Source organism: Myiozetetes cayanensis, unplaced genomic scaffold (genome assembly GCF_022539395.1).
Source record: "Myiozetetes cayanensis isolate MyiCay16 unplaced genomic scaffold, myiCay2020 scf5-8, whole genome shotgun sequence".
In the NCBI taxonomy this organism is placed as follows: Eukaryota; Metazoa; Chordata; class Aves; order Passeriformes; family Tyrannidae; genus Myiozetetes; species Myiozetetes cayanensis.
In genome coordinates, this window is record NW_026087742.1 from 26,908,637 (window position 1) to 26,935,854 (window position 27,218).

At 45.2% G+C, this 27,218-nt stretch overlaps 1 protein-coding gene across 11 annotated transcripts; it reads right to left on the reverse strand.

The window, feature by feature from the left end:
- Positions 1-27,218, reverse strand: ZNF384 (zinc finger protein 384). 11 transcript variants are annotated; one of them, XM_050331996.1, is made up of 11 exons: positions 27,075-27,218; positions 26,641-26,689; positions 25,542-25,731; positions 22,842-22,908; positions 22,458-22,698; positions 21,815-22,145; positions 9,608-9,832; positions 8,773-8,955; positions 7,876-7,954; positions 6,870-7,028; positions 1-6,707 (listed from the first exon to the last, which is right to left on the reverse strand). In XM_050331996.1, the coding sequence occupies exons 3-11, from the start codon at positions 25,592-25,594 to the stop codon at positions 6,432-6,434; spliced, it is 1,614 nt and encodes a 537-aa protein (XP_050187953.1). In that variant the 5' UTR covers positions 25,595-25,731; positions 26,641-26,689; positions 27,075-27,218; the 3' UTR covers positions 1-6,431. The 11 variants fall into 11 exon arrangements, with proteins under 11 accessions (XP_050187953.1, XP_050187952.1, XP_050187956.1 ...); XM_050331995.1 differs by having other exon boundaries at positions 27,021-27,076; XM_050331999.1 differs by having other exon boundaries at positions 22,842-22,912; positions 27,021-27,076.

A 27,218-nucleotide genomic window follows, 5' to 3' on the forward strand; every position in this document is an offset into this window, starting at 1 on the left:
TTCTTTGGTGTCACGATTTCTTTTCTTGCATTTTTTTTTCCATTCATTACACAGACACTACATGAAATCGAAATGTTTGTTGGACCAAGTTACTACATCTCTCTAGTAATCTGGTGGTCTACTACACAGAAACAAGAAACCATGCACACAAATTTAATCTGTTGTACCTGAAATGACGATTGAACAGGTACCTATTTTGTAGTTAAGAAAGTGTACAGAGCAATTTCATTCTATGTTCTGAAACTGCACTAGTAAACTTGGGCAGCTTTCAGGTACATTACCTGCAAAATATTAGAAGAAAATCCTAAACATGATATATATCCTTTAGTTGATATAAAGATGATAAAATAATCAATAAAATATAGAAGACAGGCAGAATCTCATAATTATATTCTATATTAGGAAGAAAGTTGGATGATGTAGACGTATCTGTGAGGTAATGAAATATTACCTATTGCCAATGAGATTTAGGAAGATGTTTAGTTCTACCCATTAAATAAACCATCCTAAAAGTTGCATAGCTAGAAACTGACAATCTGTAATTTGAAAAGAATTATCTGGCAAGCAGATGGAAGCAATGGGCTTTCTTTTCCAAACAACTTTGAAGTCTGAATGTGTTCCAGAAGACCAGCAAATACTTTAAAAGTATTTGAAAAGCAAATGGGCTCATCCAGGTTGCTGTAAGGCAGTTAACCTAACACTGACATGGCAAAATCACAGTGTAATTGATAAAGTTTGCACTCAGCTAAGAAAAGAAGCATAATGCTCTTTGTTTTAATTTAAAGAAAAAGATCTCATTAAAAGAACTAGACAGCCTTGTATGGCATTGTAAGTTTGGTGGCTCAGGATAACCACCGAGGTCTAATGTAGCAAGACTTGAAGTGAACACTACACAGCCTGGTAAGTGAAAGGGAAAGAAAGGCAACAGGTAAGAAATACATGATGGAGCCAAGCCTTAATGTGAGACACCTAAACCAGCTCAATTTAATTTAGCTGTTTGGAAGAATGAATGCAGTGACTTGATCATGGTCTATAATTCATCGCAGAAGAAGAAAGACTTCTTATAGAATAAGACTTTAATGTACTGAACAAAGCCATAACAAGACCCTATGGATTAAAAAAAAAATACTAGTAAAACAGAATGGCAGTTTTAATGGCAGTGATAACCAACAAAAAACTCTAATAAGGGCTATGGTTGATTAACCATAAGGCTTTAAATTATGAAAGTCTTAAATCCTTCTTGAAGATTTAACTGAATTATAGACCAGCAATACTATCATTAGTCACGGCTGAGATTCAGTTACTGTTTGTGGGTGACTTTTCTAAATGATTTCCAGCCTACATGATGTTTCTTTTTAAAGCAATGATAATTTGTAAAATCCAGCTAAGAACAGACAATCAGCTCAGAAAAGGACAACAAGAAAAAGTGCTACTGCCTTCCAGCAAAGACACAGGATGCAACCTAACACAGAACTCCAGAGTCATTGTCAAGTCTTCTTGGATAAGACATACAGAAACAAATGGATTGGCATCACAATGAAAATGCAGGGTCAAAGAATTCAGGGAGCTAAGAGGAAGGACCATGGGATCTTGTTAAGAGAATCTTCCACTTGTGAGTGGGAGGTAAATAATTGAACCATTGTTGGCTTGAGCGCACAAAGCTGAAAAGCTGCAGAACCTCGGGCTGCATCTCAACAGGGAAGGATTTTGTACAAGTTGTTAGATTTTGTGTCTCACAGGTAGCAACTCTCCTTTTTAAACCACCTGAAGCACTTTGACTATGTTAAACAACCTTGGGAATCCAAAGACCTAATCCAAACTCAAATAAGTGACAAAGATAATGAGAGTAAGATATCTTCAATTATTTCCACATCAGCAACAGGACTCTGGGTAAACAGAGAAGTAGGATGTTCTCATTGATAAGAAAAAAAGGGGCCTGGAATAAAGTGGCATTTCTGAAACTCAATGGGAAGTCCCTTAGTACGAAATAATTAGGTTCTTCCTGGGCAACAGTAAAAGCTATAAGTACAGCAGCAAGCTGCAAAAACACAAGGAATAATACCTTTGGAATGACTGGTAACACAGGAATTGTACAGCCTTAAATACATATGGATCCCCATGCTAGGTAGCAGATTCCAAGAAGGGGAAGGATAGCAGACATTAGAAAACAACACAGCAAACCAGGGGCCCGGAAAGGCAATTTCAAGCACCTTTAACATTTAAAACGAAAAATCTCTGCAAGGAATTTTAACTTGTGAGCCATTCCCCAGGGAATTCAACCAGTCAGCAAAGTGTAATTCTGACTTTTAAAACCTTCCCAACTTAATACAAGACACTGCACCCAAGCCAAGTCAATTTTTCAGACTTAAAGATGATGCATATGAGATGAGATAACTTGAGTGAAACTTGCAGTTTTGTCCTGTCATATGGAATATGGACATAGAGAGGAGAGCCACAAGTAGTAATAAACCTATGCTGAGTCTGTGCTGACTTCCAGGGGTGAGCAAAACTATAAACTGAGTTCTCCATGAGAAAAAAAAAAATAAGGCAGAGAAACGTGAATTAAACTCTCCTGTGAGGAAAACTCTATCATGTAGTCAAAAAGGCCCTAATTCCACAATGAAAAAGAGGAAACCTTTTGGTAAAAGCTCTTCCTGGCTTCAGTGAGAAAGTCGGTGAGCAAGAAACAATTTAAAGAAAATCAAACAAACACAACAGATGGAAAAGGTGAAGGCCAGACAGCAACTTACACAAGTTACAAATTATAAAATAAGTAAAATTGCTGGCTAGCAAAACTAGTGGTAATAGGAAACAAATTTCTGGCTCTTTAATTTCTTGCAATAAAAAATAAATAAAAATCATCTTACTAATAGTACTGATCCATGCTAGATAAAAATGGTGAAAATGCTAGTGACACAGAATAGGGGAAATCAATCAACAAATATAAAGAAAGGAATAGGATGTGGCAGTCAAATGAAAATAGCAACTTCTATCTAGTACCTTAGTATCAAAGTAGGAAATGAGACAACATGTACTAGGGATACGCATTTTGAAGTCAGCAAAGAAACAGGAATCCCTAAAGGAGTTCACTAACAAGCTCTCTAGCCCATTGATTCTCATTTTAATTAAAGTTGGGATATTAGAGAAATACCTTAAGACACTCATGGCAGTATTCCCAAAAGGCAAATGAAATGACTCAATGTTAAAATTATGGAAAAGCCGTTGAGATGAAGAATTAGTGAATGAAAAAATAAAGTCTATAATCCAAGGGTTTTATGAAATAAGAGATTTTGTAGTAAAACAAGAAAAGAAAAAACCCAAACCCTAATTTCATTCTTAGATGCCATCATTATACATTTGGTTTAACAAAGGGGACTGCATAGGTGCAACATACTTAAATTTTTATAAGGCATTGACCTAGCACCATAAGTCAGAAAGATTTACTGTACATAATCACATACTAAGAGGATTAAGAAATGCCTAGCCTGCAAGTCTCAAAAACAAGCTAATAAAAAGTTGCACTCAATGATGCTTTTCAAGTTAGCGTAGGTCAGATGCAATGCAGCATTTCAACCTGGATCTGCAAGTAAAAAAATAACAACTGATACAGTTTGTGGGTCACAGAACTGGGAAAGCAGTGAGTAGCCTGGTCCATCGGTCAGCCAGGTCCACTCACACAAACTGGACTTGGACACAGCCTCATGTGAAGCATCTAGGAAATAAGAACTCAGACCATACCTGCAGAAGGAGGGAAACACTATCATGGAAAGCCAAGACTTCGGATGATTGAGGGGTCACACCAGACAAGCAGCCAATTTCAGCTCCTGTTTAACACTGTGAGAACTGGGCAAACACAATCCTCTGCAGACTTAAGGCTAAGGGACCTTGTCCACGGCACTGGGGCTTCCAACACTCAAATCCAAAAGGAACATTTTTATAAGATACTGAAAAATTTGACAAGATGTAGAAAGAAAAGACAAGAATAATTCATGGGCTGGAGGAAATCCCTTACAGTGAAAGGTTTACAGAGTTTCATCTATTTAGGTTGTCAAAATGTGGACTGAGAAGAGACACTAGAGTGTTTTAATACCTGTCCAGGGGAAAAAGCACCACTGTGCTCAGGCTCTCTGAATCAGTGGGATGGATGTAAACAGAACTAGTAACCGGAAGCCAAAGCAAGGAGAAATCTGACTGAAATATTCAAACAGCAGGAACGTGAAGCCCTTGCAGCAGGCTACCAATGGAAGGGATTCTGTGTCCCAGTGCCTCAAAATCAAGCCAATAGATTTTGTCAGCACATAGTTTAAATGCACATTAGTTCTTGGTGCTCACTACAGGATAAATGGATTGAAATGTCACCTGTGAAGCGCAGGAGGCAAGTCAGACACCTTCTTTTAGCCTAACCTACGCATCTACAAAACACTCCAACCATTCACAGCCAACCCTGGTGACTAAACACAGAGAAAAAGGTTTCTGCCACAGGCACCACAGGTGCAGAGCTCCTTGCTTTCCTTGAGCCAACTGCCCAAAGGCAGGGATGTGCTGCCCTCGCATCCGCCCACACAGCCGCTCCGGACTCACGGCAGCAAGATGCTCGTGCAGTGGTCTGGTGCAGGGGGAAGGAACACACGTCACAGGGGCAGGGTGCTCACGGCAGCACCTTCAAGGAGCCTTTTACACCAATTTATTTCCATACAGGGTGGTTAAAAAAAAAAAAAAAAAAAAAAAAGAAGCCCCTATCGGTTGTTCATACAGAAGTCTGGGATTCTATAGGCTTTTGGGTGGGTGACTGATTTTAAAACCCAACAACACGCTTTTTCCCTTGCCTTCTCATTCTCTTCCGAGTCAGCCTCCATGATCCAAAGAAACTAACAAGTGACACACAAGACTAGCAGTCATGTGGACCAATAAAAAAAAAAAAAAGGGGGGGGGAAGAAGAATTGAAGACGAAGAGAAAGGGAAAAACAAACAAAGATTGAAAATAAAAATTCGCCAGGATAATGCGTTTTATAAACACAGAGATAGAAACAGTTACAGCAAGGACAGAGCGGGCCGGGGTGGGGAATAGATATTTATATATATATATATATATAAATTCAAGGGGCCTTCAGTTTATTCTTGTTGGCTCCCCCTTCTCATTAGATTGGTCTCTCTGTGGGGATCTTCATCCCCTTCTCTCCACTGTCCACCTTTTGGGGATTCTCTCCCATGACCAGGGTCCAGAAGAGGCCACCATTGCCGTGTGAGTCCAGCCCGTCTTGGCAAGAGGGAGCCTGGGAGAACACTCTGGCGGGAGGTGAGCAGGAGAAGCTAGCCTTTCCCTGCCTCCTGCTGGCTCCTTGAAAAGACTGGTCTATTCCTCCTCCTCCTCTTCCTCCTCTTTCCCTTTGGGAAACTGAGGGCAGGACAGGTGTGTGAGTGTCAGAACTGCTGTCATTTCCACCTTACAGGAAAGGGAGCAGAGAGAAGGGTGATGATTATTTTGGCAGTCTCTTACCCTCCCTCTAGTTGCTTTTTGGTTTGTTGTTGATGCCTGCAGGCTTTTCTGAGGAGGTGGGAGGAAAAGCAGGAGGGAGAGGAGGAGTACAAGCTGCTAGGATATCATCCACAACAGGCAGGAAGAGCAATGAGCAGGAACCCACATTCCTACGGGGCCTTGGCCATCATGCTGCTCAGACAGCTGGGAGAGAGAGGCAGCAGCCAGTTCAGACAGACTCCTCTCTATTGCTCTCCACCAGGGGAGGAGAAAGAATGCAATACTCCACAGCCCTTGAGCACTGCAGGTATCTGTCCGTCCCAGAGAACATGCCTCACCTCTCCCCCCTCCACTGGTCTCACCTTCAACTGGGGAGAAGGTTTCTCCTATCCAGTCCTTGGGGCAGGACGAGCGACCCCTCCTCCCTTCCTCAAGCAGGAAGGACAGGAATGGATATTTCTCTCTTAGACACTCAAGGCAATCCTCAAAGAACCCCATCCAGCTGTGAACCCTGCCACATTCTTCTGTGGCCTGCTGAAAACATGTGTCCAAGCCCCTGTACGTACAAGGGCCGTCTCTCCATCCCATCCACCGTGCGTGTCTCAACACGCAACCCCCCTTCATACGCATCCTACAGTGAGAGAGAAGGCAAAACGGGGGCCTTTCTTTGGGTTTGAAAGGAGGGGCTCTTGCATGAGGAAGTGATCCCAGCACAGGAAAGGGGCTCTTGCACAAGGAAGCATCCTCCTACCAGGCAGGCTGTTGCACAGAAGGAGCACCCCCTTGAGACAGGCTGTTGTTCAAGGGGCTGCCATGAACAGGGTTACACGGCCAGAAGAGGCTGTTGCAGGAGGAGAGGCCGGAGACTGTTGCACAAGGAGGGCCGCTGCACAGGCGGTGCCCCTGGGCACAGGCTATGCACAAGAGGCGTTCTGCTCCCTGGGTTGAGGTCTCTCTAGGAGCTGGAGAGGTGCTCCACTTGGATGGCGCTGGTGCTGACAGTGAGGCAGATGTCCTTGTGATGCTCTGAAGTCTTGTAAGGAGTCAGGTCAAAGGAGCACTGGGGGGGCGGGTTGGGTTGGTTAGTGTCTCCAGAAGGGCCCCCTGCTGCCCCCCCACCCTGCGGCTGGAAGTGCTGCTGCTGCTGCGAGGCCTGGGCTTGTGCCTGAACCACCTGCTGCTGGGGGTCAGGGATGTTGTGTTTCCGCATGTGCTTCATCAGGTACGTCTCCTGCAACGGGAAGAACGGTGTCAGAGGAGGGAACAACGCTCACAAAAGCCAAGGCCAACAGGGAGAGACATAGCTCAGGGGGCTGCTCCCATTGGATCTAGAGGAGATGCTCCCTGGGAAGTGTGTCCATTTCTGCCACTCCCCAGAGCAGCAAACACTCACCGAGGTGTAGGCCCGGCTGCAGATGGAGCAGGTGTAGACCTTGGCGTGTTTCACCGTGTGCGTAGCCAGGTGTACCTCCAACGAGGCAGCATCCGTGTACGCACGGTGGCAGTTGTGGCACTTGAAAGGTTTGTCTTTGTTGTGCTGCCGTCTGTGGGACTGGGTGGCAGCAGTGGGGAGGGAAGAGACAGCGAGCAGAAGGAAGAAAGTATTAGTACTGGAGACATCTTTACCCCCTTCCAGACAGGCCCCAAGCTCCCTAGGCTCCCGACTGCTGAAGAAGGTATGGCTGGCTCCTAGCATAGGGGACAGAGCTTCTCCCACCAGCCCACCACACCTTCCCCACACATGCCCTTTCTTCCCAGGCATAGTAGGCATCTCTGGACAGCAGAGACTCCTAATGCTTGAAAAACCCCATCTTCTCAGTTTCCATGCAACTCTTTCTCAGCCTTTTCCTGGTCTCTCCTCTTCTGCCTTCATATACATTTGCTCCCTGCATCTGATGCCTTCAGGGCAGGATTTGCTTTAGCTGCTTGCAGGTGTTTACAGCTCTTTGCTATTTGGCACACCCTGCAGTTCCCCTCCTCCAGGATACAGCAACAGGACACACCACCTCCGCTTCCTTAAATCCCTACCGTTATGCACTCCATATCACTGTCAAACAAACAAAAAACCCCAGCAAATACCCAGACTTTATTCAGTGTAACATGTTGCAAAAGTCTTGCCCCAGCTAAGTTAGAAAGCTGCAGAACAGATGAGAGGAACTTTACCAAGATCTCAGTGCTTTCAAGTCAAGTTTAGAGTTTTATAGGATGCAACCACTTATATGACTTCTTTGGGTCACTACTGCCACAAAAGTCAGGAATTTCTCCTGGGCCCAGGGCTTCAATAGCTTTTCTGTATTATTTCACTCTCTTCCCAGCTGCCTCAATTCTTCCATCGCACTCCCCCACCACTGGCATCCTTGTCACCCCCACTAGCAAGCAGGACACGCCCAGCCCCTTACCTGCAGGTTGGAAAGCTGGGTGAAAGCCTTTTCACACCCAGGGTGAGCACATTTGTAGGGTCGGTCCCCAGTGTGGATACTGTTGAGGAGGAAGAGCACAAATGGGAGGCAGTGAGCAGGCAGCAGGGCAGGCTGCCAGGGCCTGATGCTGTCATCAAATCTCACAGCCACTCGGGAGAGCAGGGAAAGGGATGATGTTGCCTCCAGATGCTGTTTTATCTGGACAAAGAGAGCTCTGCCCAGCTCCCATGTCCAGCTAGAAGTTAGAGAAGACAGGCAGTCAAGCCGATTTCAGAGAGTGACTAGGATTGAGGAGCAAGAGCTTATGAATGAATGCCTTGCCAGCTCAGCATGTGGGCCTCCTGAAAATGTGTTAGGAAGGGGTCTGAAGGTCCAGGCTCCCTGCTTCAAGCGCAGGAGTCCCAAATGACCTGTTCTCTTGCTTCCACAGTACCAAGAAAACAGCTCTGCTCCTTCTCAGGACAGACACGCCAACACTTTTCCCTTTACATAACAGGCTGAGATCACCTACAGTGTTAATCTGTCCCTGTCCCCCTGCAATGCCAGGAGAAGCTTCCACACACTCAGTCCAACCCCCGTGGTGCCAGGCTGGGATCCCCTACAGCCAATGCCTCTCTCTATCGCTCTCTCTCTCTGTGCCACCCGCGGTGCAAGACCAAGGATCCCCAGGGACAGCACGTGCCCACCTCAGCCCTGACGTGGTCAGTGTCTCCTGCGCAGCCTCCACTCCGTCCACTCTGGTGGGTCACCTCCTCCTGGGGGTGCAGCCGGCCGCATTCCCCGCCCGCCCCCCGCATGCTTGGCGCGCGTGCTCCACAGGTGCATGCCGGCAGCGCGGGGGGCCAGGGCCAGCCCCCAGCCTCCTCTGGCCCTTACCGTGTGTGCTGCTGCAGGTGGGAGAGCTGGCGGAAGGCCTTCTGGCAGTAGCGGCAGGTGTAGGGCTTGGCCCCCGAGTGGATGCGGAGGTGCTGGGCCAGGTAGGATGTGTTGGCGAAGCTCTTGGAGCAGTGAGGACACTTGTGCGGCTTGACAATCGCCGTGTGGAGCTTGGAGTGGATCCTGCCGAAGAGGAGGAGGAGCAGCAGCAGTTGGACATGACCGCCATCTGGCTAGTGCTGATGGAATGAGGGCACAAAGGGGGTGGGACAGCACCACGCTATCTGCTACACAGAGGAACTCCAAACACGGCATGAGCTCGCTTGGTCTCAAACCGTGCTCCCCTTGGATTCAAGAGACCATGGTCTGTCCGCACCGGGGGAGGATTCAGAGAGAGGAACCATAGAGTTTGGACTGAGGGGCATTGGCAGACCTGTGTGTGGAAAGCCTACAGCTGAAATAGCACGGGGGTTGCAAGCCTGGACTTGAGATGTTTGGCAGAACTATGATGGGGTGACAGGGAACAGTCCTCCTATGCCAACATTACCCTCACTCTGACACAACCGGCCCTGCCTCCTGTCAGAAAGTGTCACTCCACTGCAGATGCCCCTCAGGCTGAGCAGGGCCAGCCTCTGAGCACATCCAGCCCCTCACAACCAGGGCCAAGTCTCACGCATCAGATACCGCTACTGCTGATTTGTCATGTACAAGACCTGACCGGCCTGTGAAAACCAGCAAGGTCTCCCCAGGCAGTCGCCCACTGAGGGTGCTCACAGCATGCTGGGATGACAGCAACATGCAGTGCAGAGGGCCCCCAGCCTCCTCTGGCCCTTACCGTGTGTGCTGCTGCAGGTGGGAGAGCTGGCGGAAGGCCTTCTGGCAGTAGCTGCACGTGTAGGGCTTGGCCCCTGAATGGATGCGAATGTGCTGGGCCAGGTAGGAGCTGTTGGCGAAGCTCTTGGAGCAGTGAGGACACTTGTGTGGCTTTGTCTCCGTATGGGACTTGGAGTGGATCTGCATCTCCGACTTGGAGTAGAAGGTCAGCGAACACATCCGGCACCTGGGACCGGGGCGAGGGGAAGAGACAGTGTCACACGGGGGTAAGCCCCAATATGGATCAACTCTAACTGGATGGGATCTTCCAAATGAGTGAAGAAGGGATATTTTCTCATTATGTGGTTCTGGGGAGGTTTCACCTGGGACACTGCTCAGCTGCAAGTACTCCAAGGGGACAAATTTAAGCTAGGGACTGGCAGAACAGACTGCATGATACCTTGCAGCCATACAAGTAAAGGTCTTGGAAAAAACCAAGAGGCCAATTTATTAGGCTTGCAAGAGAGACAGGGCACCACTTTGGAAATTTTCCAATAGCAATCCTAAGGGGACAGGAATAATTCCTGGACAAAAACCCCACTTTGTTCATCTGCGATTTATTTCACTCAAAAAAAAGCTTGGAAAACCTGGAAATCCCAGATTAAGGCTCATCTTGATAACAGAAGTTAATTCCATATACTGCAAAGTCCACTAAAAGCAGTTATGACCAAACCCACTTAACTCTGTTCCCATTTTTGGAGAAGACACTGGAGAATTTAAAATACAAAATGCTTAGAATAACAACAGTGCTGCTTTCCTAGTCGATGTCACAAAGATACTCTGGATACCAAATGTGGTATTTCATTGGTCTAATGGGCTTTCATCATTTCAGTCTTACTGATGTGATGCAAAATGTTTTGCCTGGGAGTTTGGATCCATCTGTTCCCATTATGATCAGAAACGTATTTGGTAAAAACACAGACTCTTTGAACAGGAAGAAGCAGTTGGCATCTCTCTGCTATGGATGCTGCTGTTAAAAACTGTTCTCCACCACGACACCAGGCTGTTGAGAGAAGCTCGCACTGTTTTACAATTCAAGATGCTAAAAGCTTTTGTGCTTGATAATTTGACAGAGAGATAGAAGCTGCATCCAAGTTATTGGACTTTTTTTTTAAGTCCCCTACTAAATCTGTGTCAACCAAGGGGCACAGTTAAGGTTTATCTGAACCTGGGTTTTCCATTTGCAGACTTTTCAATTAAAGACAAAAATTGAACCTGCACATCTAACTTCCAGGGTCTCTTTTGAGAAAAGAAATGCCACGCAGATGAAGTCTGGTTAACATGAATTCAACCTTCAAGTTGTTTTTGTCTGGGAATTTCCTCTGCTTTTACAAGTATTTACAAAACTGCTCAGTCACAAAAGTCTCTGCAGGTATTACAAGCCACAGAGAGCTGGTCCTGCTCTTCCCATATCCATATCCTTGAAGGAGGATACTTCATTACATCTACTGTTGTGACTATTTATGTTGGAACCAGAAGCTTTATGAAGTGTGCAGTCTGATTAGTGCATGTAACGTAGGCAGTACTTATCCAGCACCTACCTCAACTTCCACAGGCCCTTCCAAGCCACAGCTTGATTTCAAGCCATGTAGCTGGAAGCCATGCCTCCCTAGCAAGCACTCCGACACACACCTGCTGTAATATTTCCTTCCTCTCCACCACTGCTCTTTTACATTCATTATCATCTCTAACCGTTGTTCTCACATGTCCTACCTTCATCTTTCTCGTAATCCGTTTTAATTGCAAACCCTAACAGAACACGCAAGCTAAATACGTCCTTACATAAATCCCTCCTCACACACACCAATCCCTCCTGAAATCAACAAACAGAAGCAATTTGGCTGTTTATCCCTACATCTCTGAGATACAAGGAGTTAAAAGGAACATCAGAATGATCTTTTTAAAAATGTAGCTCTTGGTTTATAGATCAAACACTTGCGCAGTTTGTTCTAGACTTCCTGAAATGCTACGCTTGAATACAGCATATGTATTTTGCAGTTATGAAGTCGTACTTACAGGGATGAGGACTGTGTATCCTTGAAAGCAGCAACATTAGAAAGAACTTTGAGGTGAATACTGAACTGAAAATTACCTTTGAGTCACCAAGTCCAGTTCGCTGCTAATGCGAGCAATTACAGCATAATCCCCTGCATGACTTTTATCAAGCTCCTTCTCAGCAGACGCTAACTTCCATTACTCTCAACTGAATCCCGTTCCACAACATCATTCCTCTGATAAGGAACCATTCAACTGAGAACAAGCTCCCAGTGCGATGCTGTGCTAATATGGTCCCCCAAATGAAGGGAAATAGCAGGTATCATTTTTGTAAACAGGAGTGGAGCGACTATTCGTGCAACAGCATGCCTAATTCTGAAGTCCATGTCATCAACAATTACCGAAAAACTCAGACAAGGCTCAGCAGTGATGAACACGTGGAAAGAATGATGGTATGTGGAAAATGGGCTTTGCAGGAAAGATTCACCAACTCCTGTCTAGGTTTGGAGTAAAGCTTAAAAGATAACTTGGTCAATACCCAAATAAATCTATTGAAGGAGAAAAATATCAATTACCAGAGGCTTGTTTTATGAGCAAGGAAAGGTATTATGAGAAACAATAACTGACAATAGAAGTGAAAAACCTAAGAGGAAATAGGCTTTTCCCAACCACGAGAATAATGCATCTTCGGAACAACGCTCGGAGGCTACAGCATGGTCTCAATGACTTGGCCCTTACAATCAGTATTATGAGAATCCAGCTACCTTTCTAAGAGAAATGCCCTTCTAAAGGTTTTGCTCTAGTTTAAATAGAATGTTGGTCACTAATCTCTTCTGTGCTGGGCACATGACTCTATATTTTAAATAGTCTATTCTGATCTGAAAAATTCATGAACTTTACCATTTCATCAAGTCTAAGCAGTCCCATGCATTAAATCTGTAGTGCCATAAAGCCATCTACTTTTTTTCCCATAACTTCTGCACATCCCTTACTTATTTGCCTTGTCAGGTACCTGCCTTCAGGACATAAATTCCATAAAATAAAGTTTAATGAAACATCCTTTTCTATTTTCAAAATAAAATTATGAAGAAGGTGTTTCAAAACCTCACCAGCACTTGCATAAAAATGATAAACCTGCTAGCAAAAACATCCCTAAAAAAAGCAACTCCAAAACACCAAAACAAACCCTGAAACAAACAAACAAACAAACAAAGCCATGTCTGAATTTAACAGCAACAGACATTCTGATACTGTTTTTCAAACAACATTTAAAAAGAAAATCTTGCAAGGACTCATTTTCTAATCATCTAATTAGCATCAACCCTGAGAGAGCAAGAATGTGTTATGTAGCATTAACAAATTCATGAGCCTTATGAGTTAAAACAAGCCATGGAATATAGCAGAAAGCTCTATTTCAGACTTTTATATTGTGTGGTATCAGGTTTTTTCAAGGGAACAAATGATCCATTTAATTAAGGCCTTTGCATTCTGCCTCAGACAACATCAAATATTAAAGGGGAAGATGCAATCAGCCCTCTAGTGGGCAAATATGGATTCAAAAAAATGTTTAATCTATATGGACAATGAGAACATCCAATCTGATACTAGCAGTACTTCAATATTCTACTTCAGTGAAATTCTCCTGGCTGGAGAGAGGAAAAGTAGGGAGTGCTCCTTGCTAAGCATGAATGAAGCACTACATGAAATAATTGATTTCCCCCCCATCCGTTTAATATCCATTTTTAATATTGTCTCCCCACTGTGCTTCTAAACTACCCCTCCTTTCACTGTATTCTTTCTGAGAGCAACTAGCAGAAATGACTGCAGCATTCCCATCGACAGTGTGACACAACATCCCTGCAGCTGCCTGTTATGGCTCTGCAAATTCAGACCGCCTTGAAAAAATATCCTTAATAATACAGAGGCTCATATCAATAGTTAGATTAGCATTCAGCCATATGCCAGAGATCAAAAGTAACCCCTTTCAATGTTTATAATGCTTTCTTTTAATAGGGAATCTGCAGGGAAATACAGGGAGACATTCTTCAGAGAATGTTCATGTTAGACAGAAACACCCTCAAAAATCATGAAATGCCAGTAAAAGGTGGATGTACAATTCTAGTTCTGCTCCCATATGAAAGTCATCATGATGAGTCATAAACAAAATGATGCTTATGGCAACTAGACTACAACTCTGTGGCACACAGCACTGTATTTTTTTCCACTTTTCATGGAATGTTCTGCCTCATTCATCCGATGCTGTTAGGAGATAAAATACCGTCTGAAATACCAGCTCATAGTAAAATTTGCCTGACATGGATTAACAGCCTTTTTCAATCAAGTGCTTAATTAATTAGTATCACAGTTGTGAAAACTATGTAAGCTTTTACATAGCTCTGAGAGTTCAGATTCTTAGTATCTACTGAGATTAGTCTTACAAATTTAATTGAGTCTTTGCTCCTTCTGTTAGGCTACAAATACAAGCTAGGCCACAAGTTAAAATAAAAATCAAAACAGGAAGGTCTGAAGTTAAACTAGATGATAAGAGTAAGTTTAGGCTGTCAGAGTCAGCAGTTCATTTAGCAAGGAAACAAATGTACTGCCTTTGCAATGCAGAGTTAATGAAGTAACTAATGCAAGCATAGCATAATAATGGATGCACAGTTCATGATAAATGCTAACTTAACCCTCGCATTCCCCTGATTATTTTTAAAGCTGAAGTTAAACATTTTCTTGTTAATATTTTGTAAGAGGCGAGGGAAAGGAGACAAAAATAACATTCAAGCTACACAGCTAGAAAACTTGGGTAACACCTGAATAACGTCAGTGAGTACGATGATGCCAAATGAAAGCATTTCAACTGTACCTCTGCTTCCATACTGGCACAACAAGCATCAGCTGCTATTCCAGAGGCAATGCTGCACCTCCACGTAACAATTTACACTACTGGCATGTGTATCAAATCTATCAGCCAGGCTCAGAAATCTCAGTTAACTTATTTCCACAGTCCTTCGGTCACCTGGTGGCTTGATAAGGCTGTAGAAAAGCACACACTCGCCTGGCAAGGCAGTGAGTGTTTTTACATGCTCTCATAATATGGCACTTTCCCAGTTCTCAGATTTGAAGGCATTCCTGCATTTTGTCCATTTTCCAAATGACCTTAAAAATGCCAGACCCAGAATTTTGTGGTATTTCAACATACTTCACAAGTTGCCTGCCTTCTTTTAATGACTCCATCATTTATGCTTCCAACAGTTCCACTTACCCTTTTCTGTCACAGTTTCGCACTGGGAGCTTTCATGATTTCACTTACTTCCTAAAAGTTTTTTTTTCACAGTCAGTGCATTCCAGGATACTGTTCCTCCATATTCCTTGTCTTTAGATCAAAGACATTCAGTAGTATCCAACAGGACACTTCTGTCTGATAATGTTTTCCACTGTGTCCAAATACCTGCACCTCAATCCCTGACTGCTGGAAAAGTCACTCAGTATTACCCAAAACGCTGTCTTCCACTGGGCTGCATTAAAATACATTTTGCCTGAATAATTCTGGTTTAACAACCACATAAAGATCCCCTTTTTTTTAGCTATCCACCAGAATTGCTCTTATCTTTATTAACCATAACTTTCAGTTGACCTCCAAATCATTGAATATCAGGCCTAAGACACTGTCTACCAATTTTTGAAATCAGTCACCGTTACCATAAAAGCCCAACAAAACAATAAAACACAATAAGGTATTTCTTGATATAGCTAAAATTAAAAAGCTAAAATTAAACAAATACAAAAGGCCCATTAGAAAGCACTTTAGCAAATTTGGAAATACCAGGATTAAGTTCATCCATGTCACCATAATTTGGCTCTGCATTGCAGGTGCATTCTGATACAGCCTTATTGACTGTTTCCACAGAACTGCATCCTTATTATGTTGCTAAGACAGATACTTAACAGACAAGCATTCACTGTTTTCTATCACCATCCTCTGAACAGCCTCGAGCCTTGTCGACCACATGCAATTCCAACCTCATGAAGCAGAATCACTCATCTGTTGTACCCATCACGGGAATACCAGTGCTCCATAAACACTCATCTTTACCCACAATGTCCCTGTTTCATTTTTTGTAAGCAAAGGGAATGAAACACAGTAAAAGAGACATATCCACTAATTTCAAGTGGCCAAACCAATACCTGTGAGCACTTTTTTCCTTTAAAGGAAAATTCATATTATATAAATTCATATCACAGCTCACTTAAGTGTCTATGCTACAGTTATGAGATGCAACACTTTTGCAAAGCAAAACAGGGTCTGACCTGTAACAGAGGAGTATTCAGTGATACTTGAGAGTACAGTTCTAGGAAGGCCAAATGTTAATTATTTCAGGATAACTGTCTGTGGTCACTTGTAGCCTGTGACAAACACAAATGCACTGAAGACTAGACCTAACTCATATTTGCACACACTTCAAGGCAAGATTATCTGCAGACTTGAACCACATGACTATAGGATACCACAGCAGTCTGAGGCAGAGGCAGGCATAATCTATAGTTCTTTATATCAGCAGTCAAATGCTTTCCAAAATCATCCTTCTCAATTCCACAGTGCCATGTCAACGCATTTTGTTTTCTTTTAATAGAACATTCCTTTCATGTTATCTGAGTAAACATGCAGGACTCTGACAGGCCATCATCTACCAATAAATAATCAAGGATGGTCTCAAGGTGCATTGACTCAATAGGGCCAAATTAAGGTGTGATCAGATAAGATGTGCAACGAAGTAGTTTCAAAGTTCTCTCTCCCCAGTTGAAACTGCAATTGTCCCCCTCACATCCCTTCCACACACTCATTCCATTGACAGGCAAGTAACCTGCCAAAATCCAAATTCATGACTGTAGAACCTTTCCTATTAATTCTTTCCGCTTGGCACTATGATAAACTGCCAAGTGAGAGCACCTACATGCATGCACACATGCACAGTTACAATATCTCAGCAGAAGGGAGGGAACTTACCATAACTCAAGTTTTTTACCTTATTATATATCCTGAGGCATGTGGACAGTCTAATTCTGCCATTTTCTAACCTCCAACCGCTGTATTCATACACAAAACAAAGCTCATGTGTACAAACTGTGTGTGTACCTGTAGATGTGTATGTGCACCTGTCCTCCTTAAGAGTTTTGAGATCATAAGCCAATTTCAACCAATCTGGAAAAAGGGTAAGGATCTTAAAAGTTAACACAAGTCTCAAAAATATGCATCTGGGGAAAGAAGAGAGACTCTCTTGGAGCCCTCTGCTGAGGGAAAGGCTAGTAAGCTCACCCTTGATTAGACATCAGAGAATCCACACAGGAGAGAGCCGCTGGAAACCAGGCTTCATTAGTTCCGCTGCTCACGGAACTACTTGTTAAAAAAAGCAAACAGAAATTCCAACATGTGGCATCATACTGACACCCATGTTGGTCATCAGCAATCTTAAGATCCACTGCACAGACCAGACCTCTGCCACTGCAGCTAGGATGATAAATGACAGCAACGATACTTTGTCACCTTTTTCTAGCCTTAGAGGGAGATGAGGTTCTTTGCCAGAGGAGGTCATATTCTTGTGTTGACCTCAAAGACATGGCAAAATTTAGAAACACTGGGTTTAGTATTTCTGGGCTTTGGAGGGAATGTGGTCAAACTTTCTGCCTGACATTCCAAACTTAATTCCCCCTTTGCCCTTAGCCTTCTAGCCTGTAGGGATCCCCTCTCTCCCACACCAAGACCCAGGCCCAAACTTTTTACCCACATGCGCCAGCCTCTTTATCTTTTACTGCAGAGGCTCTTCCCTACTTCATTCCTTCAATTACTTAACATTTGTCTCCTCTCCCCCATGCTTCTATTTGTCTGCTCATATCCCATACTCTTGTCCCTGTGTTCTGCGAGTTCTAGGTATATCCTCGTTTTCCAGCACCTAGCAGATCTGAGTCTTTCTTCCTCCCCCTAGTCTTGGCCCTTCATAGCTCTATCCCTGTGCTACCTCCCCCATTTCTCCCTGGCAAAGAGGCTCCCCATCCTGTGCTGCACTCCCTAGTTTTTAGGCTCTTGTCTTTTCTCTCTCCTCCTTTCCATTTCCCATCTCTTATCTACCAAGTTTCCAGACCTCCTCAACACAAACAGCCCCAGTCCCCGCACACATCTCATCCTCATCCCTACTACACTTCAACCAAGTGGTGTCTTCTCACACCTTGACTTTGTGCCCACCAGAGGGGGGAGATTGCTGTCCACACTGGGTACTAAAGACTGAAGCAGCAGTCGTGACTGAAGGGAAAGCATGCTTCAGTGCTAGCCTAGAAGATGCCTATGGCTCCGGAGAGAGCACACACATAGCCCAGCCTTGCACAGTAACTGAGAGAAGTTAGTGTATTTATCTTTTCTGTGGAGATGGAAGTCTGGTCAGTGCCTGGAGCCATGCAAGCCTCAAGAAGCGTCAAAGAAGATAAAACCTTCACATACTTCAACCACAAAACTATAAAGCATCTCAGAGCATGCTTAACAGATTTTTTTCCAAGCTTACAAATGGGCAAATTCTACAATATTCTCACAGACATACACGGCTTACAAAAGCCAGATTTCAAAATCTGTTCAAAACCATGGGAAATTCACCAAATAGCCATGCTAAATGCAGAAAAAAAAGGCTTTAAATGAGACATGTATGAGAATATGCCCACCTGCTGGATTCAAACCACTGGCACCTCGGTGTACCTAATTTTCTCACTAATGAGGGCCTTCATCCAGCTTCATCACCTTCTACAGCTCAGCTTGCTAAGGCTTCTGTACACTTTTGCACCTTGAACTCATCTCAGAGGTTTCTTATGTCCCTCAGTTGCTTATTGTCTCCCAAATCCCCTGCTGCTTCCCAGTGAAAGTAGGGAAACTCAGAACTTGAGGTGGGTAAGAGAGAGCTTGTCAATCACACTATGATGGCGAGGCCCCTCCCAAGCCTACAGCCTTTCTGTTGGTATCTGAGGCTCCAAAGCACAGCTTGCAAAACCATTCCAGATGATAAACTGGTATTTGTCCTAGATTTTACAAATATAATACTGGAACCAAACAACCTATAGAGAGCTCTTTTCTCTTGCAAAGAAGAAACTATTTAGAAAACTGTCAGAGAAGCAGAATTTACAATCTGGCCCAGAGAGGCTGAACCACTTCATCAGTCTTGTTCACTGATGACATCACAGCACAGACTTTTAAAAGCACAGAGGTACAGGCACCACAACAATACTAAGAAACAATACTACTGTATCCAGGACCTGTTTGCTCTCTTTTCCTCAGCACTGAGAAACAGCCATGTGCTTCACACTTCACATCTTACTAGAAAGAATCTAGATGCTGATCTCATTTTTCACAGAAAACGTTAATTCTACAAAGATGCCAGGGAAGATTAACAAAGAGCTGACAACAAATACAGACAAGACTGAAGTAACATTACTCATGACAGCAAATGCTTCACAGGACTGGGTTAGATGCTGTCCCCTGCAGGTGCAAAGACTCTTCTAATAGCATGAAGCAAAGCACCAAGGACTCTGCCAGACTAATCCTAAGGCTAGGTGTCCAAGATCTGCAACCAACGCCATCATTAGCAAAAACCTCACGCCTTTTCTTAAAAAGAAAGACCTAATCACAAAGATTCTTGCACAGCTTTCACAGCAGCCTACTAATTCACTTCTAGGGATGATACAGCAGCAAAACAGATGCCATTTGCTGGAGCAGGAATCTCTACATTTAGTAGAGAATGGGATGAGCTGCAATATATCAAGGTTTGTGCTCCAATCCCTTTCACATCTGCCTGGCTGTGCTTCCCACTCAAGGCCTTACTCTGTCTTTATCACCACAGTGGGAGTCAGGAATTATGGATATTAGCCACATGCCCAGACACTCAAGACAAGAGATCTCACAGACAGATCTCAAAAAGAACACTTAAAATAAAAAAATAATTAAATTTGACAAAATAATCTCTGGCTTTAGGAATTGGGTATTAAAAAAAAGTCACATTGATCAATATAGTACAACTCCTTCCTGGCATCTGAATAGATTATTCTCACTGTCTCATCACAGAAAATCAGTGAAATCATACAAATGTAGTCATATGAATACCACAAGCAACTCCTCCACCAGCCTGAGAAGAGAACAGGAGTAGATGAACCTCACCCACAGTCTTAATTTAGCTGGGATATGTCTGCATTCTGTAGTGACGGGAACTACTGAAATCATCCTCTAGAATACAGAAAGAACCCAGCAGTCCTCAAAGTCTTAACTTGCGAGTCTATTCATATGCATATTATGGAGCAACAACTTTACTGTATTTCACAAAGCTTTTCTCTCCCACAGCTCCAAGAAAAGATAGCGTTTTCCTTTATTTTTTCAACAAGCATTTTTAGTTCCAAACTTGCACACAGAAAGCATCAGCCAATGAGGAAACCCCAAGGAAGGCAGAAGTACTCCTTAGTGGTCTTTAATAAATGCCAATTTAGCTATCCCACACCTTAGCACTGCTCAGAGGAGAGCTGCTTGGGATGGGGGCTGGAGGAAGAGGCAGTGGTACCACACTCGGACTAAACATAATGACAGGAGATCTTCCTGATTACATGTTCCTACATATAAACTCATTCATTTTTTCTCTGCAAATTCTATTCCATGAGCTGTTAAACAGACTATGCGTGTTCATAAAGTTTCTGCTGAGTCACTCCACCTGGTCTTGGGCATTTTTTTCCCCAAACTTACAAGTAAACAAGGAGCTATAATTAAAGCCTTGGTTCAGCTTTAATTCTAGTGTTCACTGCCAATTGTGTCCCCTGTAAATACATATTTAACAACCTAATTAGCAACCCAGACTGTAAGCAGCTTGAGAAGTGTGGAACTGTGGCTATGGCCCAAAATAAATGGTGGGATTACAAATAGCAAGCTACCTAACACTCCCACCCCTCTTCACCATACGCTGCTTATACTTTCAAAGTGGAAGAACTGGGACATTGGGTAAGAGAATAAAAAGGCTGATCCAAGCTCTGGTTTTGTACCCATTTAACTAACTGCATTGATTAAAAAAAGTAAACATTTTAAAAATGCTATAATTAAAAGTGAAACAGTGCCTGAGGTGGATGCACTGATTCTGTGTAGATGACTTCATATTGATATGGCTTAATTCCAGAAACATAACTAAATCTGTTCAAAAAAAAAAAAAAAAGGTCTAAGATGGTAAAAGGGAAGCTGTTTGAGACAGGATCTTGGGCACATTGCAGACAAGTGAGAAGACCTAGGACCATCTCCTATTTCTGCTTCCATTTGGCTATTACTTCGCCTCTTATTTATCTTAATCAACTGTCAGAATCACCTATCTTTGAATCACATAAGTGCTTCCCATCTAACACAGACCATCACATTTCCTCCTACCACTTGTCTGCTCTGTATGGTTCCCACCTTCTCTAAAACACCCATACTCCTTATCCTCTGCCTTAAGTCCCTCCTAGATAATCACTGCCCTTCCCATCACTCATAAACTCAATCCACATCCCTCCAAGCTCAGAAACCCAACCTCAGGGCTCAGAACTCTCCTCCCTCTTATCCAGTGCACTCAGGGTTCAGAAACACCCTCACACCTAATTAAAAGATGCACTTTTCCCCCCCTGTTTCGTTTAGAATGCTGAAATAGGAGGAGATCACGTGGAGCAATGCATACAGGGGCAAACACGCACCACAGTTCACTTCTCGCTCTGTGTGCCTCCAGTCTGTAGTCTTTACACTGGACAGACTGGAGTCCTAATTGAGGAGCACCCAGGTACACTGGGGCTCTCAGCTACACCAGACAGCACTGCACTCTGCAGTACACCAGCCTTACTACCTGGCTGTGGCATCAAGGATACAGTTTAGCTTCCATAGCATCCTGGTCATTAACTAACCTAGGAACATTAATGACTATATATATCCACTAAGGAGATCCCTAGTTTTGGGCTGACCCACCAGCTTGCAAACATTTCTGACTAGAAAGAAAACTCAACTCTTTCTGCAACTCAAAGATTCTCTATTCAGGGACTCTCTAGGAAAAAGGCAGAGATCTCTTCCTCCCCATGTAACCCTCTGAAGGGTTACCCCCATCCCCATGCAGTGTTGCAGCCAAGGTTTAACCCCGCTCCCCACCTGTATGTCTTGCCATCCTTGTGCTGGTCCTCATCATCCTCATTTGTCAGCACAAAGGGGTCGCTCATCTCTGGCAGCCCCGACTCCTGCAATCGTTTCTTCTTCCGGCCCCGGGGTGGTTTGGGGGCAACTCCCCCACCCCCGCCACCCCCACCACCTTCAGTGAGGGTGGTTGTCCCTTTCTTGGACAGATCTGGAACCACCTGGAGGGCTGCCTGGGAGCCAGGGGGTAGTGCAGAGACAATCATGGGAGCTGAGATGGGAAAGGTTTGGGCAGAGGCGGCTGTGGTCACCAGGGAACCTGACGGGGAAGTTATCACCAGACCAGGACCTGCAAACAAAGGAAGACAGAGGAAGTCAGTTATTACATCTCCAATTATGCCCAACCTCCTTATGCCGCAGAAGCACCTACTTCTGACTACAACACAAACAGGAGGGTAGCCTCCCCTCCCAGTGCATTCCTAGTCTCCACTGCTGGAAGTCAAACTTCCATAGAGGACTCACAGTGAAATCACACCCCAGCAATCCACACCATCAGTAAGGCTAAGAATAATCTACAGCCCAAAAAGGATTCTCCAGGCCCTCCTGTTTCCCGACTCCAGAGCCTCCTCCGTATGCTGCCGGAGACTTTGGAGTGCCCTACCTGCTGTCATGAGCCCCGCAGACTGCACTGGTACCACGGTGATGTTCTGAGTCACAGGGGCTTGGCTGTGTGGTGTCAGCTGCTCCGGCTTGGTGTCCGAGTCCATGGAGATGCCGGTGGGCAGGGCCACAGAGGTGGGCACTGTCAGCAAGGCGGGGTAGTGGGGGGGAGCCAGGCTGCAGCCCTTCTCTGTGGGCAATAGCTGCTCCTTCATCTTGTTAATAAACATGGTGTTCTCAATCTAAACGGGCGGGAGGGACAGATTTTAGGATACCCTGGCACAGCTTCACCCAGCATTTGGCTGAGCAAGAAATGCAACAGAAACACTTATACATGGACTTTTAATGGGAAACAAGACCAACATAATAGGCTGGAAGATCTTACCTGTCCTGAGACAGTGGGCACCGCTGGCCAGAAGTACGGGGAGGAGTTGAAATGAGATTCTTCCATCCTAGCTGGGCACAGGGGGAAAGAGGAAGGGGGAAGGGAAGAGGAATGGAGGATAATAAGGAAGACAGATAGACAGACAGACACAAAAAAACCCATTAAACCCAGAGAGACTCCAACATGGAACTGACTCAGTCTAATGCTGCGACAGTTCCTTAATTTCCCCTGTCATTCTTGAGCAGCCTCTCCCCCTTTTTGAGCTATCTATCTGCCCAAATCAAAAAATTATTTACAGGGGGAAAAGGTATCTGCTATTCCCATAGGCTTGGGTCCATCTCAAATGCCTCTTGCCCAGTAGTCCTCCATGCAAAATAAGGACTGACTACAAACCCAGAACACCTCCAAATTTCCCCAATTATCATCCACCCAAGTAGATGGCATAAATGAACTCTGTGCATCTGCAACCAGGCAAATACAGATGAAAACTCATTTTTCACTGTCACAGACTGTCTGATCCCACAAGCAGTGAAAATTTTGGACCTTGCCAGTCCCTCCACCCCAGCTCAACACTAGGGACCCAGATGCAGCAGAGGGACATTAGCATTATGTTACATAGGAAGAAAGACAGGCATAGAGAGGGAAACAGACTTGCCCAAGGTAACAGACAGCCACAGCAGACCAAGAAATCAAAAACTTGGGGCTCCTCACTTCCTGCTGCTCACTCCAGCCCCACTCTTGAAAGAAAGACAGAAATATCACTCAACATCCCTGCTCTCATCCAATGAGACAAGGCAGTGGGAAAACAACTTGACTTCCCTGCTCCTGAGATACCCTATTTCCAAGCGAGATCATGTCATGGCTCTCTGTTGCCCACTTCATTCCCACATTTGGGACAAGATTCTGTAGGACTCTGTCCCCAGCCAAGTGCCCACTGCTCCACCTCAACTCTCCATGCATTGAGAGGACCAGTTAGACATCAAAAGAGAGTCTCCTGAACACAGAGGTGTAACCTCTTTAGGAACACCTGACTGAAGAAGCACTTTCCTTTCTAATCCTTATATTCTCTGTGTAATAACTATTAGTGGACAAACTTTGTTACACTTGCCAAAACAATATTCAAAAACTAAAGAAATTAACAAAAGAATATTTCCTGAAGCAGAAGATACACCTATTCCTGAACAAATACGACAAAACTGGGGGGTAAAATACACGTGGTAAAAACTATGCTCAGAGTACATCTGTCAGAGAAAGCAACTGCTGTAGGTTTGTCACGCAGCTGCCTGCAAACTGTCCCACTCCTATTGCTGTTACAGCCTAATTAATGAACCAATATTGTTTCTGAATGGCCTGTCTCAACCACCAGGGAAGCTCAGAGGCATGCCCTGAGTAGCATGAAACACTTACTTCACAGAAGCACATCAGGGCAGAATAAATACAAGTGGAATTGCTGCGTGGAGCCAAAAATGCAAAGATAATTTTCCTCTATGCAGAGAAGCAGTATTTAAATGAACCAAATTACCCAATAATTTGGTTTTTATGAATTGCTCATGCAACAGCAAGGCCAAGTATTCCTGTCTCACTCACTCAGTGCAAATCAACCAATAAACACACTGAGGATAAATTATTTACCTTACGTCAGTGGCATGCAGTTGGAGCGCTCACTGCCTGACTGAATTACTCCAGATTTACACTGCTGTGATTCAGTCAGAGTCTGATGGGGCAACACTCTTACCTTCCTTCCTCTGCTTTCTTTTCTGAGGCTAATTAATTATTAAGTACACTGCCCACAGCAAGGCCCTGTGCACGTAATGCTTAATTACATGACCTTTTTCTTCCATGGGATGGGCACACATGAAGAGAACACATTCTTGGCAACTGAGTACCACCTGAATCAAGAAGGGTATTTTGTTTGGAATTTCCAAGTTTGGGGTTTTTGCTTGGTTTTGGTTTTGTTTTTAAAATAAGTAAGTCCTTATTTTCTTAGCTTCCACATCAAAAACATCAAAGTGAACCTGATTCTCTAAAAACATAAAGTCTTGTATAATAATTAGATGCATTTTCCAAAAAACCTTGTTGTTCTCCGAGACTCCTTTGGACTCAACTGCAAACTTCAGGAGTTAAACAGAAAGATGCCAATTTAAGCAAAAGTCTCACAGCAGCTTTCTTATTTAAAGAGTACAAGGAATGAAAGGCAAGTCCTTTCCAGATTCCAAAATGCAGACTAGCAAAGGCAAGGGCACTCAGTGGCCACTTGTCTTCATCTAGTCCCCCCACCAGAACTTCACAGAGCATCTAACTTTTGTTTGCTCAGCTTACAGTGTGTGCAAATCAAAATAAGGCTCTTACTGATTCTTCAAAGGATGGCTACACTGTTTTTCTCAAACTGTCTTAGGGTACAACTCCCCATCCAAAAATCTTCACGCTCAGGCCTCAAAATCTTTGGCTGGAAGGGTTGAAGTGTGTTGGAGTTATAGGAATGTGGAGGAAAAGGAGAAATGGTGTAAGAGTTGAAGCTTTCATGCAATTTCACTAGCAAGCCAGTCTTCCAAAGGCAGGAAACAAAGGTAAGATTCCTCCACCAAACTACTGTCCTCATGCCCACAGCTGTCCCTCCCCTACCCCGCTTTCAGGCTGAGGGATATTTTGAAAACATGCACCCCTATTTGCAGCCCCCACTTGGACGCTGCTCACACTTACTTTACCAGAACTCTGCACGTAACCCTTCCAATTGCTCTATAACTACCAGACATGGGCTGGAGCTTCAACCCTGTACCACAGCACGTTCCCACTGCAGTGCCTTCATCATCCCAGCTTCCACAAACAGGCCAGAGATGGGACCTTCTTCCTATTCACCAGTCTAGTATCAGACAGATGTCAACGTACCCTCCTGATACAAACCAAAAACACTTTCTATGTACAGACCACAAATGCACAAACACCAAACAAACAACCCAGTGAACCAGAGAACTCACAAGGGACAAGGGATCTGGAGTTTAGATCTCACAGAGCGCTTCACAGAATCACATACTTAACCTGCTGGATTTATACGTCTTGGCAGGTCATCACTTTAATCACAAACAGACAGATTAAAGCACGTGCAAGTACGTGGTGAGGCAGAGGCTGTGTTTCTGGAAGGCACAATCAAGGTTGTATATGCAGGTATTTATTTAGAGGTTGACTTTTAACACGGCTTTCTTTATTCTCCAGATACCTGGTTTTTGCTTTTATTTTCTGTTTGGAGCAGAGTTTTCAGTCGACAAAAGGCCTTGAATGCGACACTCAGGAGCGATTTACAAGGTTGTTTTACGTCTGCCCAAGATCTTTGTTCAATAACAAGGAGCTTTTAGGCTTAATTGCAGCACAGCACTAGGGATGCTGAAGGCCACACAGGCTGTCAGATCAAAAGCAAAAATGCCTCCACAGAACTCAAGAGGGCCAAAAAGTTCAACCACCGCTACACTTTTAGAACTCACATCAGGAACGCCCCGAACGTGCAGGAGACAAAGCCCAGGATCCCAAACCCGCGCCCCAGACACAGAACTTTGGTGCCGTTCCCTGGTGACATGCGCAGCCTCCACCCCGACCCGCCGAGCGCCTGCCGGAACAGGTGCCTGGCAGAGGGCAAACCCTGCGCCCCAGCTCCCTCCAGGCGCCCAATCCCTTCTCCCGCACCCCGGAGCTCAAAGGCCCTCAATCCCCCACCTCCGGGACCCGCGGGCCGTCCCCTCCCGTCCCTCCCGGAGGCAGCCCCGGGGCAGGGCCGAGGGTCACTCACGCAGCTCCGGGAGCTCCTTACCCCTCTCACTCTCCCTCCTCTTGCATCGCTCCTCCTTGCAGGGCCGGCTCTGCGAACAAACCGCCTGGGTTACCGGGACCCCGCTGTCCCGCATGGCGGCCCCGGGCGCTGCGCGGGCCCCGCGGGCCGGGCTGGCCACGGCCGTGTGTGGGACGGGCGCTCCCGCGGGGCCCGCACCCACCTCCGCCTCCCCCCGCACCGCCCGAAGGCGGGCAGGCCAGAGCGCCGCTGCCCCGCGGCGGAGCGCCCGACAGCGGGACGGACGGCGGGACACACAGACAGACACACCGACAGCCCTCCTCCATTTCCGCTTCCGGATCGCCCCGGCCCCGGAAGCCCCGCGGCCCAGCCCCCGCCCGCGGCCCCGCGCCCGCAGTTACCAGGCTGCCCCAGCAGCGGCCCCGGCCCGGCTCCGGCGGCGGCGGCCTCCTCACCGGAAAGAGCAGCGGCGGGGCGCTTCCGGGTCAGGGGGCGGGGCGCGTCTCCGCGCTTCCGGGTCCCCGAGCGGAGCGGAACGGCGTCATCGGCGGTTTCGCGTGGAAGCGGAGCGGCGGCGCGGCGGCGGCGGCCGGGGCAGG

Bases quoted from the DNA above. Each gene is read 5' to 3' on its own strand.
- ZNF384 (XM_050332005.1), bottom strand. From the start codon at position 25,594: ATGTCTGGTAGTTATAGAGCAATTGGAAGGGTTACGTGCAGAGTTCTG. The intron at 8,956-9,607 runs GTAAGGGCCAGA...CCTCTTCGGCAG, and splicing joins CACCTGCAGCAGCACACACG to GATCCACTCCAAGCTCCACA. The intron at 6,708-6,869 runs GTGAGTGTTTGC...TTCCCGTTGCAG, and splicing joins GCAGCCGGGCCTACACCTCG to GAGACGTACCTGATGAAGCA.